General features: G+C 50.4%; 1 protein-coding gene across 6 annotated transcripts in view; it reads left to right on the forward strand.

Annotated features, from left to right (window-relative positions):
• The window catches only part of TRAPPC10 (trafficking protein particle complex subunit 10), an 87,340-nt gene that overhangs the window by 64,416 nt on the left and 4,247 nt on the right, over positions 1-18,677 (forward strand). For 4 of the 6 annotated variants that reach the window (XM_058732165.1, XM_058732171.1, XM_058732169.1 and 1 more), the window contains 8 exons: positions 810-1,324; positions 2,291-2,432; positions 3,460-3,618; positions 4,425-4,654; positions 12,270-12,370; positions 13,614-13,740; positions 14,598-14,768; positions 17,843-18,020. In XM_058732165.1, the coding sequence (XP_058588148.1) occupies positions 810-1,324; positions 2,291-2,432; positions 3,460-3,618; positions 4,425-4,654; positions 12,270-12,370; positions 13,614-13,740; positions 14,598-14,768; positions 17,843-18,020 (1,623 nt within the window). The remainder of the gene's footprint in view (positions 1-809; positions 1,325-2,290; positions 2,433-3,459; positions 3,619-4,424; positions 4,655-12,269; positions 12,371-13,613; positions 13,741-14,597; positions 14,769-17,842; positions 18,021-18,677) is intronic. The other 2 variants (XM_058732166.1, XM_058732170.1) reach the window with 2 other exon arrangements.

The following is an 18,677-nucleotide window of genomic DNA, read 5'->3' on the forward strand; positions in this document are numbered from 1 at the left end:
AGAGAGAGAGGAAGAGAGAATCCTAAGCAGGATCCGTGCTGTGCTGTCAGTGTGGAGCCCGACGTGGGGCTGGAGCCCATGTTCCGGGAGATCGTGACCTGAGCCAAAATTCAGAGCCAGACACTCGGCCGACTGAGCCACCCACGCCGCCCCTCAAGTGCTTTTAGAACATTAATCTCCGCAAGTCTTTCCTTGAGTTGATTAGTGTTTAATAAACTTACCAGTCTGGCAGCCTTGTCCATTTTGTGACAAACCAGAAAGAAGGCCAGAGAGTACAGTGGGTTCTCCCGCTTAGTAACTGGGAGGCTGTGGCCTCGCTGCCCTCTGGGGGTCCAGGACACAGGGCTCCCCACTGGCTGGTTTCATAGGCTGGCAGGCACCTGGGTTTATTTCCGGATATATGGGGGGAACGTGGCGTCTTTACCTGAGAATTTCTTTATGTAGGTGGGAAAGCGGTGGAGTTCTTTGAAACAATTCTAATAATTGGACTTTTTATAAATACTGTTTTGAAATTCAGGGCTTAATTGACCTGTTTTTCTCTTAGGTTTGCCAAAACAGAGCTTACAGACCTTAATTTGTTCACATTTTATGACTTCCAGGAGTTATCTGGGCATGTGTTTATGCTTCCCTTTTGACCAAATACCTCGTTTAGCTGTGCGAAGACGGCGCGGGGCCGGGGGGGTTTCCGCCGTCCCCTTTGAATAGCGTCGCTTCCTGCTTCTCGTGCCCGGTAGCGACCGAGGCCCCGCCGCCTGCAGGCAAGCCAAGGTGACACCTGGGGACTAACTTGTGGTAATGTGCGTTTACAGGTCAGAAAATAGTACTCCCTCTGCACTGTTTTGCACAACTGAGAGACCTCCATTTTACCCCTTCCAACGCCGTGGTCCACGTGGGGGGGGTTCTGTCCGTGGAGATCACCTTGTGCAGCCAGATGCCCATGCCCGTCCACGTGGAGCAGGTCGCCATCAACGTCCACTTCAGCATCGACAAAAACAACTACCGCAAGACCGCCGAGTGGCTGACCAAGCACAAGACGTCCAATGGGACCATTAACTTTCCGACAGAGACCTCGCCTCTCCCCGTGCCCCAGAACAACTTACCCGCGCTGGAGTTGTATGAGATGTTTGAGAGAAGTCCTTCGGACAATTCCTTGAACACAACGGGGATTATATGCAAGAATGTTCACATGCTCCTGAGGAGGCAGGAGAGCAGCACTTCCCTAGAAACGTCCTCCGGTGTGGCTCTGGAGGACGGGGCCCATGTGCTGAAATGTAGCGGAGTGACTCTGGAACCGGGGGCCAATAGGATAACGTTCAGGACGCAGGTACGTGTCGAGGTGGGGAGCTGACTTTAAAGACGGGTCGGGGAGGGTGTCGAGCTTGCCCCAGCTGTTGGAAGTGTGGCGTCTCTGTGCCCTACCCTGGGTTTTGTTTGTATCCTTAAAGAAAAATAGACTGACGTTTTAAAAAATCTTTTATACTTAAACAGATTTGTGGCAGTTGATACATTTTTTACAAATGTTTATTTATTTATTTTGAGAGAGAGGGTGCGAGCCTGCTAGCCGGGGAGGGGCAGAGAGAGAATCCCAAGCAGGCTCCACCCGCGAGCCCGGACGTGGGGCTCACTCTCATGAATCGTGACCTGAGCCGAAATCAAGAGTCTGATGCTCAACTGACTGAGCCACCCAGGCACCTGGCAGTTGATGCGTTGTGAAAGAAGTTCTTAACGTGGATAATTCTGTTTGCTCTCGCTGGTATTAAAAAATACCATTTGTTGGCCTGTGCTTTCAAAGAAGGTGGCACGCTGTCATACTAAACTTTGTTTCCTTTTGTTGGCTGCTCGGCTGTCAAATTAGCGGCTCTGGCCTCTCTTCCAAACCTTGCCCTCAGGCAGGGAGCCCTGTAGTTCCTGGACTGAAGACGGGGCCAGTGCAAAGTACCGCTCGCTGTTGGTCACGAGTTCATAGTGTAGGCCCAGAGCAGGGCTCCAATCTCATGCCGGATGTTCCATTAAACACCTGTCGGAGAGAACGCCAGTTTGTTCGATTGAAAATAACGGACTAGAAGCAGAAGGGCAAAGTTACGCCTCAGTGACTTAGGAAATCCTCGTCGGGGATGGAGGGCGCTCCCGAGCGACCTCGTGTGCGGCTGGCCCCGGGAGTGCAGGGCGGAGGGGGGAGGGCGGGGCTGTGACGCCAGCTAGGACGGCACAGCCCTCCCTCGGAGGATCCATAGATCGATAGATCGGAATGGTACAGGAGTGGGGGTGACTCGCCCGCTTGTGCCTCTAGGCCAGGGAGCCCGGAACGTACACGCTGCGGCAGCTGTGCGCCTCGGTGGGCCCGGTGCGCTTCGTCCTCCCTCACCTGTACCCCCCGGTGCAGTACGACGTGTACTCGCAGGAGCCGCAACTGCGCGTCGAGCCGCTGGCCGGTGAGTGGGCGCCGGGCTGGGCGGGGCCCTTCCCGAGGGGTCCCCCGGTCCCTCTCCGCAGCCACCGTCCTTTTGTTAAGTCCTCAGAGTAGGAGGAGCTGGCGCAAAGACCACGTGGCGCTTAATTAAAAGCACAGACGAGTGAATTTCTCAGCTGTTGAGGCCGAAGACGACGTATTTACTTGTCTTATTTCTTCCATTTGGGAAGAAGAGTCAAGGAAAGCAGTTTTCCTATTTAATCTCTCCATACTCCCTACTTTTCTTTTTTTTAAAAAAAAAGCCCCCCATGGCCTCCAGGGAAGGCCCTCGGGTGCTGAGCCGTCTCAGCCGGTTCCACGGCACCACCGGAGGGCCTCTGCTGACACGAACCTAGCGCCGTGGCCCCGAGGGCCCAGGTGCTCCGAGCGCCACGGTCGCGGTGCTCATACCCTGCTCCCGGCCATGGCCTTCGCTCCCGTTCTTGCCTGCGCCTTCCCGCCCCTCTCACCTGTTTCTTCCTCCTCCCTCTTCCTCACCTCTTGCCTTCTTCCTTCTGCCCGTCCTGGGGTGGGATTCACGGAGACCGCGGCCCACCTCCGCCCTCCATTTCCTTCCGGGAGAAAGCAGTGGCCGCACCTTCTGCCCAAAGGTCCAGACCTACCCCGAAGAAGCCAGAAGCGGTTCCGAATGGCAGCAGTACATTCGATTCCACGTCCGGTCTTTAGCGTCCTTACCGGATTCTCTCTCACTGCCTTTTTGGCAGATCAGTTTTGAGACCCTCACAGACGTGGTTGCCGCTGTGATCCCCAGGTTTCTCCTCGGTACTGACGGGTCTCAGGTTCTCTTGTTCCCGGCGAGGGCCCCCTCAACTGTGCACCCCACATCACCGAGATGAAGAGTGAGGGTGGAGGGGTGGGCCGTGGGGGGATCATGGAGCACCTAAAGGGAACACATCTGGTTTAGTAGGAGAAACGGAGCATCCTTTTAACCTCGCGGTAGGCCTTCCGTCCACTGATTGTGATACTGATTGCTGTCTTTTTCCCTTTAGATAGCCTTCTGGCTGGTATCCCTCAGAAGGTAAAGTTCACTGTCACCACTGGCCATTATACGGTAAAAGACGGGGACAGCCTGCAGCTCAGCAACGCGGAAGCCATGCGCATCCTGTGTCACGCAGAGAACAGAGCAGTGATCTACTCCAACACGAGAGGTGAGGCGGCAGTCACCTGGTGAAGGCGGACCCTACCGCGTGAGGCTGTAAGGCGCCTGTCGTCCAGGCCGCGCTCGGGCGGTGTCTGAGGACCACTTCTCCCTGCAGCTCTCTCATGGCAATGGCCTGCCTGTAGGTGGGCTAGCACCCTGTCGCTGGATGGGACATTATATTTGGGGGGGGGGGGGGGGGGGGGAGGGGTGGATTGAGAGCCGTGCATACGTTTGGTGGCCAGGCGGCGCTGAGCTTGCTAAGGACTTGTAATGCAGCATCATGGCCTGGGTCCCTGCTCCAAGATGATGCCCTGTCAGCCTCCAGTCTCCTCCTACCTCCCCACCCCCACCCCCATCACCAAAAAGCAAATCAGCCTTTTTAGGCACTGGGCAGAAGCCCTCAAAAAGTCCCGTGTCCCCCGGTCCCCAGGCAGGAGGTGTGGAGAGAGGACACTGGTCCCCTTCTGGGCAGGCGTTGGTCTGGTGGCGGGACGGAGCGGGAGCACGTGATGCAGGGAAGCACACAGTAGGCCATGGGTGGGCCCTGTGGGAAGCGTCCCTTTTCTGCTTTCAGACTTAGCACAGCGACCGTTCTCTGGCCCACGGCCAGCCAGCTTCCAGACAGTCTTAGAGGGTTTGTTCCCGATTTTCCTGCCTCTGCCCTCCCACCTTAATCCTTTCTAGTACACTCTTCTGCACACGTAGCAGCAGCAGGAGTTGGGCTGGACCTTCACTGCTGAGCCTATCACCTACTAGTAGAGAAAGGAACAGCGGAGGGAATGTGTTAGAAGTGACTCTTTCTGTCTTTCCTAGAAAAGGCTTCTGATGCATTGCTCCGGGTTCAGTCGTCTGACAAGGTCACAAGCATCAGTCTGCCCGCTGCTCCTGCGTACCACATGATTGAATTTGAACTGGAAGTTCTCTCTTTACCTTCAGCTCCAGTAACTGGAGGAGAGAGCAGCGTGCTGGGGATGACAGAGTCCCACAGGAAGCATAAGGACACACAGAAAGCTGGCCAGTGCATGGCTACCACAGACCACAAAGTAAGGAGGGGCTGGAATTGCTCAGCTCGGGAAGGCGGCCTCTGCTTGCCGCACTTGCGCGAACGAGGGGGCTTCTGTTGAAGTGGCAGATTGCCCTTTCCTGATGTCACAGCCTCGCGTTGGATTTAGCATGTATAGCTTCGAATCACCCCTTCTTAGATAAGGGGTACGTCGTGCAAGGACAGAGACAAACAGGCTCTAAGTTTCCTACACCAACTCGAGAGGGAAGGACGGTTTATCGTAAGAGAGAATGTTTGCTTAGGGGAGGGAAGTTTGGGTCTGTAGTCCATTTGTCTTGATGAAGAGGCTAGGTTGAGTTCCGTGTCTTGGTGTGCTTCCATTTCTGTCCACTGAAACGCCATCAGACTTAGCCAGGAGGAAGCGCCATCATTTTACGCTTTGATGTTGATGTCGATTGACCGTTATTTGAGAGATCCATGGCTTAGGTCCACACGCACGGTCCTTCAGCTCAAGGACTGCGTAGCTGCCGTTGTGCTCATTCGGGCATGTCCGTGTCTTGCCACACAGATGTCACTTCTGAGGGTTTTTAATGGCCCCACAGGACTGTACGTATCTGCACACCTTGAAAAGCTGCTGCCGGTGGGCCTGGCTTCCAGTCACCCTGAATCTGCGTGCTGAGACCCTCCGCTCTGGGACAATGACAAGTCTTGGCACACCCTGCACTGCGGGAGGTATCAAAGACACAACAGGTGCTGGGACAGCACGAAGGTTTGAGTGACAACCGAAAGCCGGGACGGGACTGAATGACGAGGTTCATCTCCTACACGAGGCCGCTCCTTCCAGACTGGGAGAGGCGGGTGTTCCCAGTTGGTATCGAGACCAACTCGGAGAGTCCAGCGAAATGGACAAACAGGAATATGTTCCCAGGAAAGAAAAAGATAAAACCTCAGGAAAAAGGATCTCAGTGAAACGGAGACAGTTTACTGATAAGGAGTTCAAAGTGATGGTCACGAAGACGCTCACCAAACAGGAGAAAAACCGATGGACACAAAACCTCAACAAAGAGATGGGAAATATAAGAACGTACCAAAGAGAAATCGCAGAGTGAACAACAGAACGGCTGAACTGAAACACAGACCAGATGAAGCAGAAGAAAGGATCAGCCACTCGAGGTCAGTGGAACTCAGTCAATGAGAGCAGCAAAAAGAATGAAAAAAAGTGAAGACAGTTAGGAGCTCCTAAGACATCAAGTAGACTAATATTTGGATCATGGGGCTTCCAGAGGAGGAGAGAGAAAGGGTCAGAAATCTCCTTGAAGAAGTAATGGCTGAAAACTTCCCTCATCTGGGGAAGGAAACAGGCATCTAGATCCAAGAAGCCCAGAGAGTTTCAAGGAAGAAGAACCCAGAGAGGCCCACACCAAGACACCTTATAATTACCTACCAAAAAGTAAAAGCCAGGAGAGAATCTTCAAAGCAGCAAGATGAAAACCACTTGTTATGTACACGTACGTGATGCTAAGCTATCGGCAGACTTTTCGGCAGAAACTTTTCAGGCCAGAGGCAGAGGCACGATACATTCAAAGTACTGAAAGGAAAATCTGCAACCAAGAATACTCTCCCCGGCAAAGTTACGACTCAGAAGTGAAGGAGAGATAAAGGGCTCTCCGGAGAAACAAAAGCTAAAGGGGTTCATCACCACTAACCCGGCCTTGTTACGGGGAATTCTTTAACTGAAAAGAAAGGGTGTTCGCGAGAACACATGTGAAAGAATAAATCTCACTGCAAAGGTAAGTATATAGTAAAAGTATGGGGTTAATCAGTTATAAAGCTAATGTGAAGGTTAAAAGACCTAAGTAGTAAAAATAACTACCATTATAATAACTCATTAAGGAACACACAGATAAAAAGATATAAAGCATGACTCAAAAGTATCAAATGTGGGGGCGAGGAAGAGTAAAAGTGTTGAGCTTTAGAATGGGATCAAACTTCAGTATGAACTGAAAATAGATTGTTACAGATACAAGGTGTCACATGTGAGCCACGTGGTAGCCACAAAGCCAAACCCTGTAGCAAATACACAAAAAAGAAAGAAAAGGAACATAAGCATACCACCGAAGTCATCAAAGCACAAAGAGAACAGCAAAGAAGAAAGGAACAGAGAGAAACTACAGAAACGGTCGGAAAACAACAGAAATGGCAACAGGCACGTGCCTGTCAGTAATTGCGTTAAACGAACTCACTCTGTGTCCAGTCAAAAGACACAGAGCGGCTGAATGGGTAAAAAACGCGAGACCCGTGTGTATTCTGCTTACAAGAGGCTCACTTCAGATACAGGGACACACACAGACTGAAGTGAAACCAAATAAAGAGATCAAAAATGTAGAACAGCTAGACTTCCATCAGACAAAATAGACTTTAAAACAAAGACTATAATAAGAGACAAGGGGGAGAGTGTTACTTAGCGGGGTCAATCCAACAAGAAGATACCACACTTGTAAATGTTTGTGTGCGCAACACGGGCGCAGCTAAGTATGTGAAGCAAATGTTAACAGACCTACGGGGAGAAATGGACAGCAATACAACAGTAGTAGGGGATCTCAATGCCCCGTTTATATCAATGGGTAGATGATCCAGACAAAATCAGTAAGGAGACATTGGCCTTAAGTGACACATTAGACCAGATGGACTTAACAGATGTTTACAGAACATTCTGTCCACAGGCAGCAGAATACACATTTTTTTCAAGTGCACATGGAACATTCTCCAGGATAGATTGTATATTAGGCCACAAAACAAGTCTTAACAAATTTAAGAGGACTGAAATCACGTGATGCATCTTTTCTGACCCCAACAGTATGAAACTAGAAATTAATTACATGAAGAAAACTGGGATATTCACAGATATGCGGGGATTAAACAACAGGTTACTGAACAACCCCTAGGTCAAACAAGAACTCAAAAGAGAAATCAAAACATGCTTTGCGACAAATGAAAATGGAGATGGGACATACCCAAATTGGCCAGATGTGGCAAAGGCAGGTCTAACAGGGACGTTTGTAGGGATAAATGCCCACCTCAAGAAACCGGAAGTCTCAAGTAACCTAACTTTACACCTGAAGGGACTAGAAAAAGAGGAACAAAGCCCAGAGTTAGTAGAAGGAAAGAAATAACAAACGTTAGAGCAGAAAGAAATGAAGCAGACTAAAAAGGCAATAGGAATGATCAATGAAACTGGGAGCTGGTTCTTTGAAACGATACAATCGACAAACTTTTAGCTAGACTCACCAAGATAAAAAGAGAGAGGACTCAAATCAGAAATCAAGGAGATGTTACAGCTGACACCACAGAAATACAAAGGATCACAAGGGACTGTTATGGACAATCGTATGCCGACAAATCGGGCAACCTAGAAGAAAGGGATAAATTCCTAGGAACATACCGCCTACCAAGAGTGAACCATGATGAAACAAAATCTGAACAGAATGATTACTAGTAAGGAGACTGAATAAATAATCAGAACCTCCCAACAAATGAAAGTCCGGCCAGAAGGTTTCACTGGTGAAGTCTACAGAATGTTCAAAGAAGATGTGTTAATTCTTAGCGCATTCTTACTACAATTCTTAAACTCTTCGAGAAAACAGAAGAGGGGGGATGTCTTCCCAACTCATTCTACGAGGCCCGCATTGACCTGGTACCGAAACCAGAAAAGGATGCCACGAGAAAAGAAAATTACAGGCCAGTGTCTCTGATGCGCACATGTGCAAGAGTCCTCAACAAAATATTAGCAAGCCATATTTAACAATACACTAAAAGGATCGTACACAGGATCAAAAGGGATTTATTTCAGGGATGCAAGGATGGTTCACCAGCCACAAATCAGTCCGTGTGCTACACCATGGTAACAGTAGCGAAGTGAAGGGTGGAAATACACACAGGAAAGGCATTCGGCAAAATTTGACATCCATTTATGGTAGAAACTCTCAACAAAGTGGAGATAGAGGGAACATACCACAACGTAATAAAGTCCACATATGACAGGCCCGCAGCTAATAACGTGCTTGACGCTGAAAGGTTTTCTTTTAAGATCAGGAGTGAGACAAGGATGCCTGCTCTTGTCACTTTTATTCCACACGGTACTGGAAGTCTTTGCCAGAGCAGTTAGGCAAGAAAAAAGAAATGAAAGGCATCCAAATCGGAGGGAAAGAAGTAAAATGTCACTATTTGCAGATGGCATATTGCGTGTATAGATGCATGTGTATATATACATATATACATATATATGTATATATACACACACACACACACACACACATATAAAGCTCTAAAGGCTTCATCAAAAAACTTCAATTCAGTAAAGGTGCAGGATACAAAATGAGTATGCAGACATCTGTTGTGGTTCTCTATACTAATGATGAGCTATTGGAAAGAGAAAGAAAACAATTCTATTTACAATTGCATCTAAAAGAAGAAAATACCTAGGAATAAATTTAACCAGGGAGGTGACAAACCCACATACTGAAAACTACAAAACAGATGAACATAAGGGAATATAAAAATATAAAAATAATAGAAAAATAGGGAGGGGTACAAAACATAAGAGAGTCTAAAATACAGAGAGCAAAATGAGGGTGGCTGGAGGGGTCGTGGGAAGGGGGATGGGCCAAATAGGCAAGGGGCTCTGAGGAGGACACTTGGGGTGAGCACTGGGTGTTGTGCGTGGGGGACGAATCACTGGATTCTACTTCTGAAATCGTTATTGCACTAGATGCCGACTAACTTGGATGTAAATTTAAAAAATCAATCAAATAAGGGAACTTTAAAAAAAAAAAGAAAGAAAACTACAAAACTTTGATGAAAGAAATTGAAGAAGATACAAATACATGGAAAGATAACCTGTGCTCTTGGATTGGAAGATTTAATACTGTTAAAATGCCCGTAACTACCCAAAGCAATATACAGATTGAGTGTAATCCCTACCGAAACTCCGATGACATTTTTCGTAGAAATAGAACAGAGAATTGTGAAATGCATGAAACCACAAAAACCCCAAATACCCACCACTTTCTTTCTTTTTTTTTTTTTTTTTAAATGTTTATTTATTTTTGAAAGAGAGAGCAACAGAGTGGGAGCTGTGGAGAGACAGAGAGAGAGAGAGAGAAAGAGACAGAATCTGAAGCAGGGTCCAGGATCTAGACAGATCCCAACACTGGGCTCAACCCACAAACTATGAGATCATGACCTGAACCAAAGTCAGGTGCTTAACCAACTGAGCCTCCCAGGTGCCCCACAATCTACAAGAGACTCTTAATAATAGAGAACAAATTGAGGGTTGATGGAAAGAGGTGGATGGGAGATGAGCTAAATGGGTGATGTGCATTAAGAAGGGCACCCGTTGGGATGAGCACTGGATACCCACCACTTTCTTGAGAAAGAATAAAGCTGTGGGCACCATGCTCCCTGACTTCAAACTATATTACAAAGCTATAGTAATGAAAACATTATGGTGTTGCCATAAAAGCACATACACAGATCAGTGGAACAGAATATAGAGTGCAGAAATAAATGCACACATATATGATCAGTTTATTTATGACAAAGGAGCCAGGAATGTGTAATGGAGAAAAGACAGTGTCTTCAAATAAATGGTGCTGGAAAAACTGGGCAGCTACATGCAAAAGAATGAAGCCGGACCCCTGTCTTACACACAAAAAAATAACCCAAAATGGATTAAAAGCTAGAATGTAAGACCTAAAGCCATAAAATCCTAGGAGAAAATAGGTGGTGAGCTCCTTGACATTGGTCTTGGCAGTGATTTTATGGATCTGACACCAAAAGCAAAAATTAACAAGTGGGACCACAGCAAATAAAAAAGCTTTTACACAGCAAAGGAAACCATCCGCAGAGTCAAAAGACAACCTACCGAACGGGAGAAAATATTTTCAAATCGTATGTCTGATAAGGTGGTAATACCCAAAATATATCAAGGACTGCTACAACTCTAGCAAAAGCCCCCACAACCTGATAAAAATGGGCGGAAGATCTGAATAGACATTTTTCCAGAGAAGACACACAGATGCTCAACATTACTAGTCAGGCTGATGGGATGTGCAGAGACGGAGCCCTCGTGCGCTGTTGGTGGGGATGCAGACTGGGGCGGCGCTCTGGAGAACAGTATGAACGTGCCTCAAAACATTAAGAATAGGGGCGCCTGGGGGGCTCAGTCGGTTGAGTGTCCGACTTAGCTCAGGTCGTGATCTCACGGTTTGTGGGTTCGAGCCCCGCATCGGGGTCTGTGCTGACAGCGCGGAACCTGGAACCTGCTTCGGATTCTGTGTCCCTCTCTCTCTGCTCGTCCCCTGCTCACCCTCTGTCTCTCTCTTTCTCTGTCTCTTTCTCTCAAAAATAAACATTAAAAATAAAACTACCCTACAATCTAGCAATTCTACTTCTGGGCATTTATCCAAAGAGAATGAAAACAGTTACTTGAAAAGGTATCTGCACCCCCGTGTTCACCGCAGCTTCATTTGCAACAGCCCTAAGTGTCCAGCGATGGATGAATGAATGGATAGAGCAAACATTGTGTAGATGCACCGTGGAATATTACCCACCGTAAAAAAGAAGGAAATCTTGCCATTTGCAATCTTGCCATGGACCTTGAGGACGTTACGCTCACTGAAATAAGACAGAGAAAGACAAATACCATACGATCTCTCTTCTATATGGAATCTAAAAACAACTAAAACCAAGCTCATAGATAGAGCAGACCGGTGGATGCCAGGGGCAGGGGTGAGAGATGAGGCATAGGAGAAATGGGTGAACTGGGTTTTTTTGGTTTTTGTGTGGTTTTTTTTTAGTTGAAATAAGTTGAATAATTAAAAAAAAAAAAACATGCGTTAAACCAGTAGGATAACAGGCTAACACACACAGTCATCTCAGAGAGATGAGGCTTAGAACACGAGACTGGTCAGCACCTCAGGGATAATGTTTTAATTTTCATTCCTTGAAATTTTCTTCCCTTATCTGGTAACAGAGTTCAGGAGGTGAAGTTGATACTTACTTCAACGTGAGCACGAAACCAGGGCTGGATGAACATGCGTCTGTGCTCTGTGTCATTTGTTCCAGGGGGAAGTAAAAGGAAGCTTGAAGCAAGGCTCGTGCCCTTAGCGGAGTTATCAGCTGGGTCCACACCGCGCCCCCAAAGTGCTTGCTTCTCTGTTACGTAGTCGTTGTCGTGTGGATTATTTGGATAATTCATTTTGTAATAGTGATTGATCATGTCGACTTGACAGAACGCTTTGTTATAACCTCCCGCACGTTCAAAACCGCCTTTGGCGTCCCGGCCACGTTGGTGTGGGAAGAGCGAGGTGGCGCTGGTGTTCCTTGCCACGGCATCAGCCCTGGAGCTTTGGAGACCGTTCTGGTGACTCCACACATTTGGCCGCTTCCGTGTTTATTTTTCTCGTCTGTGTACGTAGTTTTATGTTTCTCCTTTGTTCGTGCATGTGATTAATGGAGGTTTGCTTTCTAAATAAGAAATGGCGAGGCCATCGAATGTCTAAGAGATTGGCAGCCACCGCTGATTTGGATGGATGGTGTGGCGGTGGCTGTGGTCGTCGAGTGGTCTGAACGCGTGTCCCTCCGTCTCTCCTCAGGTGTCCATTGACTGCCCGTGGTCCATCTACTCCACCGTCATCGCCCTGACCTTCAGCGTGCCCTTCAGGACCACACACTCTCTTCTGTCCGCCGGGACACGGTAAAGGTGGCCCCCAGGCCTTGCTCCTGCCCCACGCCCTCCTCCACGGAGCCCCTGGCTGCGCAGAGCTCGGCCTCAGGGACACTGAGCATGTTTTCTTACGTAACCGTGACACCGTTTTCCACGTGTTGAGATTCACAGGGATTTCCTGCTGCTCTGTAACAGCCGGTCCGGATTCACATTTCCCCAGATGTCTCAGAAATGCCTTTGTGCGGTTAGGATGTGGGCAGTGGGATCCAAAGCAAGGCCCCATCTGATTATTAGAGACTCTCTTCTCTCCTGTTTCTCAAGCCAGCGACCCATTGACAAACTTGGGTCATTTGTCCTCTAGAAGGTCCACCATTCTGAACTTGACTGGTCACGATCTTGTGGGTTTGTGTAACTGTTTCCAAAGGCAGCCGCTGGTTCCGTCTGAGCCAGGATTTCAGCCCCAGCACTACTGACGCTCGGGTCTGGTAGCTCCTTGTTTGGGGGGGACCGCGGGGCTTCTGCACACCCCCGCCGCTCCCGTTTTACGCCCGTGGTCCTCCCCGTCCTCCCCACCCCCACTGTGGCCACCAGAAGTGTCTTGAGGTGTAGCACCACGTCCCCTGCAGGGGCAAAACCGCCTCCAGGGGGAAGCGCTTCTGCTCTAGAAGCCGGGTTCGATTCTGATTCGGCCGTTGGACGCGAGTGCTTGGAGGCGGAGCCCTGTGCCGTGTGTCCCCGCCAGGAGACCGTGTCCCGCTGTCCCACCATAAGTGGTGACGTGCACACTGCTCCCTGGGCTCAGGGCTGAGTCTGGCCTCTCGTCACAAGATTCCTTCTGTTTTCATCCGTTGATGACCTCGGCTGACCTTTGCATCATCTGGGTCAGACCCAGAGCAGAGCCTGGGTCGCTTTATTCAGACTTGTCTTCGTGTGCATCAGGGGTCGACGTGGACCCCGCACTTCGTTTCTCCGGGACCGTCACTCTCTCCAGCCTAACCCCCCGCAAGCTGCTGCATGTGCAGAAGTCCAGTGACAGCCGTGTCACGGCACTGGGTCAGAAACAGAACGTTCTTTGGCCCGGTTTTCCTCAGAAGCAGCTTGCTTGGGGAGATTGGGTTTCGGTGGGGACACTTTCCCCCATAAAATCGAAGGTGGAAACACACGTAACAAGTGTTCCTACTTCACTTCCCCAGGAAGATCTTCTCAAGAAACCAGAGTACGTTTCCCGAAGTTCTTAAGTTTCAAAATCATATTCTTTCTTTTTCTGCTTCAGGAAGTACATTCAAGTTTGTGTCCAGAATTTGTCGGAACTTGACTTTGAGCTGTCGGACGGTCACCTCGTGGATCCTGACAGTAACGCCGACCTACGGCTGGTGCCGCTGAACGCGAAGTCCCCGCAGGTAACGGCTCTCTGGGGTGGAGCGTCCACCCCCGGCAGGAAGCGGCGGGGGCCAGGGTGCGACGGTGGTTCCGGCAGGTTTTGATGAAGACATAGTCTGCCTGTAGAGTGAGCCTCGCAGCCCCGAGAGTGACGTCCCGGCGATAAGCGCGTCTGCTCTGAAACGGCCGCGTCGTTGCCGTGACGTGCGGGCTGGGCGGCACGGGGCGGATCGGGGACAGTGCTCTCTGCGTTCTGAGAGGGGTTCAGCCTTAAGCTTGTCCTGCTGTGTGCACAGCTTTCTGGGAACACCTGTCCGTGCCCGAGGAAGACCTCTTGTGTCCGTGTAGCTTTGTAAGGCGTCCCACCCATGTTCGCGCTGCCCGGCTGAGCGCAGACCTTGCCGTCGCAGACGTTCAAAGGGTTTCTCGGGATGTGTGATCTGTAGCATTTTTGAAGGACTTCCCCCGGCTAAGAGCTGACCCATTTCAGACGCTGGCCCAGTTCGTCCCTGTGCTCACGGGCGGTGCTGGTGCTTCATTCGGGCTGATGTTAAGTCTAAAGTCATTGGCCTGAACGGAAAGGCGACCTTTGCCATCGGTTGGTGGCATTTCCCAGTTTGGAAACGTACGAGGCACTGTGCACTGCTAAACGTTCTTGAAGCACTTTTATGGTCCCCTGTGCCACGAAGCTTACGGAGTCAGAGAAGATTAAAACCTTTAACTGACTTGGCGCAGTCTTCCAGTGGAGAAGGGCAGGAGGACCGTGGGGCACGGGCGGGAGCACCAGGAGGCGGGTCCCGGCGGCGGGCTCGGAGCGCGGCTTGGGGCGCGGTGTCCGCTGCGTCCGTGTGCGCAATGACAGTGACTCTTTCTGCAGCACATCCACAGCAAGCAGTCAGTGTTCTTTGTGTGGGAGCTGAAGTGGACGCGAGAACCTCCCCCTTCTCTGCGCTGCCGGTTCTCCGTTGGATCCTCCCCGGCTTCGGGAGGACGGCTCTCCATCCCCTTAAAGCCGTACACTTACGAATTTCAAGTGGAAAATTTTTTCGTATGTATTGCATCATTTTTTGGTGGGAGTGTGGGGTGGGAAAATGGAAGGTGGCATCATACTCCTTTCAATTAAGAAAAAATCGGATAGAAAAAAGTCTTTCAGAGTAATGAGGCAACAGGTCAAGGAAAAGAGTTAACACTTGGAGTAGCTCAGTCGTTGGCTGATTTATTTTAGACCCGCGGGTCCTTTTCGGGTGACGTGTGTGGTCCTGGCGTAGGCCTGCCGGTGGCCTTCAGATGGGTGTTTATAAAGACCCAAGGCTCCTGATCTCTGCTCCCTTTTCTCTCGCCCACATTCAGAATGTCCTGGAACTGTTTCTTAGAGTCCTTTCATCCTGATCCTGGCTGCCGCTCAGGGGGGGTTACTTTATAAGGCACATCTCTGATTTTTTAAAAGAAAAGCTGACAATGTGTAGAAACTGACTTCACGAGTATTGCGAAGACGTTCCCATAACCTGCGCATGAAGCGTGGAGCTGAATGTAGCCTTGAGCTAGATGAGGACACGCGGCTGTGTGTTCGTTTCTTTGGTGAGACGCTGGATGTTGTGTCAGGGAAATCAAAACGCAAATACACAAGTTTGTGCTGTTTCCTTCCCTTCTCTACTGCTGAAGTTGTCAGGCACTTTGAGGTGTGTTTGTGTGTGTGGCTCTTGCTATGTAACCCCTTTCAGCCAAAAGACTGTTTTATTTCACTGTCTTTATCAGACTTAGATTGCGGTGTAGTCACCAGCATGATTCGTCTTTTCGTGGCACAAGCAGGAGCCTTTTTGGTGTTTTAACACCAGCGCCACGGCCACTCCTGTGGTGCAGAGGCGGTGACTGTGTCTGGCCTGCTTATTACCACGCGGTAACTCGCCCGCGGTCACGCTGTGGCTTCTGGCTTTGCTGCTTCCTCTCCACATGGAGAGCACAGAGACATTGCCGGTGGATCGCTCTTTGAAAACGCATTCTCTGGGGCGCCTGGGTGGCTCGGTCCGTTAAGCGTCCGACTTCGGCTCAGGCCACAATCTCGCGGTCCGTGAGTTCGAGCCCCGCGTCGGGCTCTGCGCTGACGGCTCGGAACCTGGAGCCCGCTTCGGATTCTGTGTCTCCCTCTCTCTCTGCCCCTCCCCGGCTTGCACTCTGTCCCTCTCTGTCTCTCAATAAGAAATAAACGTTAAAATAAAATTAAAAAAAGAAAACGCCTTCTGTGAGGCCCAGAAATAAAGACGCCACTTTTTTTCAAGGAAAGCTGTTTTGAGATGGAGATACACACTCTATACACCATGAATTTCACCCATTCGAAGTAGACAGTTCAGCACAGTCGGCATATTGACAGTTATGCAGCCATCATCATGGTCTCATTTTATTTTTGTTTTTTAAATGTTTATTTATTTTGAGAGAGAACGAGAATGTGAGCAGGGGAGGGGCAGAGAGAGAGAATCAAGCAGGCTTCCACACTCAGCATGGATCCCAATGTGGAGCTCGATCTCACAACCCTGGGGTCTGACCTGAGCCAAAATCCAGTCGGACACCCAACTGACTGAGCCACCCAGGCGACCCCAGGCTCTCAGTTTAGAACACTTTAGGCATTTTGCTTTATTTATTTTGGTTTTTAAATTTTGTTTAAGTGTTTCTTTATTTTGAGAGGGAGAGAGCGAGCACGAGGCGGGAAGGGGCAGAGAGAGAGGGAGAGAGGGAATTTCAAGCAGGCCCCGCGCTGTCCACACAGGGCCCCGCGCTGTCCACACAGAGCCCGACGTGGGGCTTGATCTCACAAACTGAGATCGTGACCTGAGATCAAGAGCGAGACTTTCAACCGACTGAGGCCCCCCACTCCGCCCCGGGCGCCCCTTCATTTTAGAACACTTTGATCTTTCTGGAAAGAAACCTTCTACCCCAGCCCTAGGCAACCTGCAGATCTGCCTGTTCCAAACACTTCCTACACACGGGAGCGTGTCCCGCGGCTCTTTCTGCGACTGGCCTCTTTGCCTTGGCGGACTGTTCCCAGGGTTCACACATTGTGTTGCTTAGAGCAGACTTCAGACTTCAGTGGAGGAAGAGTATTCCTCTGTGTGCATAGACCACGTTTCCTTTCCCAGTTGTCGGTGGCTGGCCATCTGGGTTGTGTCCGCCGTGGAGGGGACACACGTGGCGGGGGCTGTTCCGAACAGTAATGCCGTGAGAGTCCCCGTGCGAGTGTTTGCGAGTTCAGCTCCGGTGGGCGGATAACCGGGTGGGGTTGCCCGGTCCTGTGGCAACTCTGTTTACGGTTTTGCGAAGTTGCCGCGCTGGTTTTCAAAGGGACACCGTTGAATACCCCCCAGCAGCGTGTGAGCTCCGGGTCTGCACATCCAAACCGACACTTGTTTTGGTGTCTCCTTGCTTCTAGCCGGCCCCGGGGCCGTGAGGTGGCATCTCACCCTGGCCCTGTTGCCACACTTTCCTGACGGTGAATGATGCCAATCGTCTCTCGTGCACATCTTGGCCGCTTGCATTTTTTTCCTTTGGAAAGATGTCTGTTCGTATCCTCTGCCCATTAAAAAAAAATTTTTTTTTAATGTTTATTTATTTTCGAGAAAGAGAGAGAGACAGAGCACGAGTAGGGAAAGGCAGAGAGAGAGGGAGACACAGAATCCGAAGCAGGCTCCGGGCTCCGAGCTGTCGGCACAGAGCCCGACGCGGGGCTCAGACCCACGAACCGCGAGATCGTGACCTGAGCCGAGGTCGGACGCTCAACCCATTGAGCCACCCAGGCGCTCTGGATGGATCCTCTGTCTTCCCGTCCCCCTCTCTCTGCCCCTCCCCTGCTTGCCCTCTTTCAAAAATAAACAAGCATCCCCCACCCCCCCACCCCCCCAAAAAAGAGAGAGACTGAGGTGCCTGAGGTGGGGACTTGGCAGGCACGCCGTCCCTCCAGGGCGGTTGTTTAGGGGCCGTGCGCAGCAGCTCTGCTGGCTGACTCCGCGAAGGGCTGAGCCGGCCCCTTCCCTCAGCCCTCTGGCACGTCTGTGGGCAGCACCCCCGTGGCCTAGAATAGCGTTTCTCCAGGTTGTTTCTGCATCTGTGCTTGTCTGTCTCTTTCTTGCCCAGACGTTATATAACGTGAGAGCTGAGATCCTGCCCCCTTCGGGAACGGAGCACTGTAGGACGGGCTCGCTCTGCTCCTTGGAGGTGTCCATCACGCGGCTCTCCGACCTCTTGGAGGTGGATAAGGATGAGGCACTGACAGAATCCGACGAGTATTTTTCCACCAAGCTTATGTATGAAGGTAGGTCTGGAGGCATCTCTTCCCCTGGCTGTTGTGCTACTCCAGTGCTTGAAGTGATGGTGCCCTCCCTTTCTCAGAGTATAGTGTTCTTTGTCTGAAGAGAGAATGTTCTAGAATCGAAAAAGCTCATTTGAATGTTGCATTGTATAGCAGCTTCCTAGGCTGGCAGGATGTTGGACTTGGTTCTGGGGAGTCATTCTTCCTACAGGTATTTTTAAGCAGTCGTTGGGCTCAGTGCTGAGAACACGGGGGCCCCTAGAGCTGCCGTCCCTCTCTGCCCGGGGCTCGGGGCCTTCCCGTGGCCGTGGAAGCGAGGCCAGAACTCTGGTGCTCAGCGGCCCATGCGCCCTGGAGTCCCTGCCGCTGTCCTTTCCCCTCTGGCCTCCTGGAATCCCCCGCTCCGTCCCCCACCTGACGCTGACCCCCGCCTGGGCCCCTCTGCTCGCTGACTTCCCCCAGAAGCCCCGCTCCTCCTCCGCCAGGGCCGTCGGCGTGGAGTGTCGGGACCTCTTAGGCTCTAAAAAGCGGTTGAGGCGCCAAATATTTCTTTCTTTAGCTACTTAAAAAATAACATTACACGAACTCATGCTTGAAAGATAGCTGTTTTCCAAAGCAAGACGAAACAGTGAGAAGGGGCGCCTGAGTGACTGTGGGTTA

Source organism: Neofelis nebulosa, chromosome 5 (assembly GCF_028018385.1).
Source record: "Neofelis nebulosa isolate mNeoNeb1 chromosome 5, mNeoNeb1.pri, whole genome shotgun sequence".
NCBI classification, from domain to species: domain Eukaryota; kingdom Metazoa; phylum Chordata; class Mammalia; order Carnivora; family Felidae; genus Neofelis; species Neofelis nebulosa.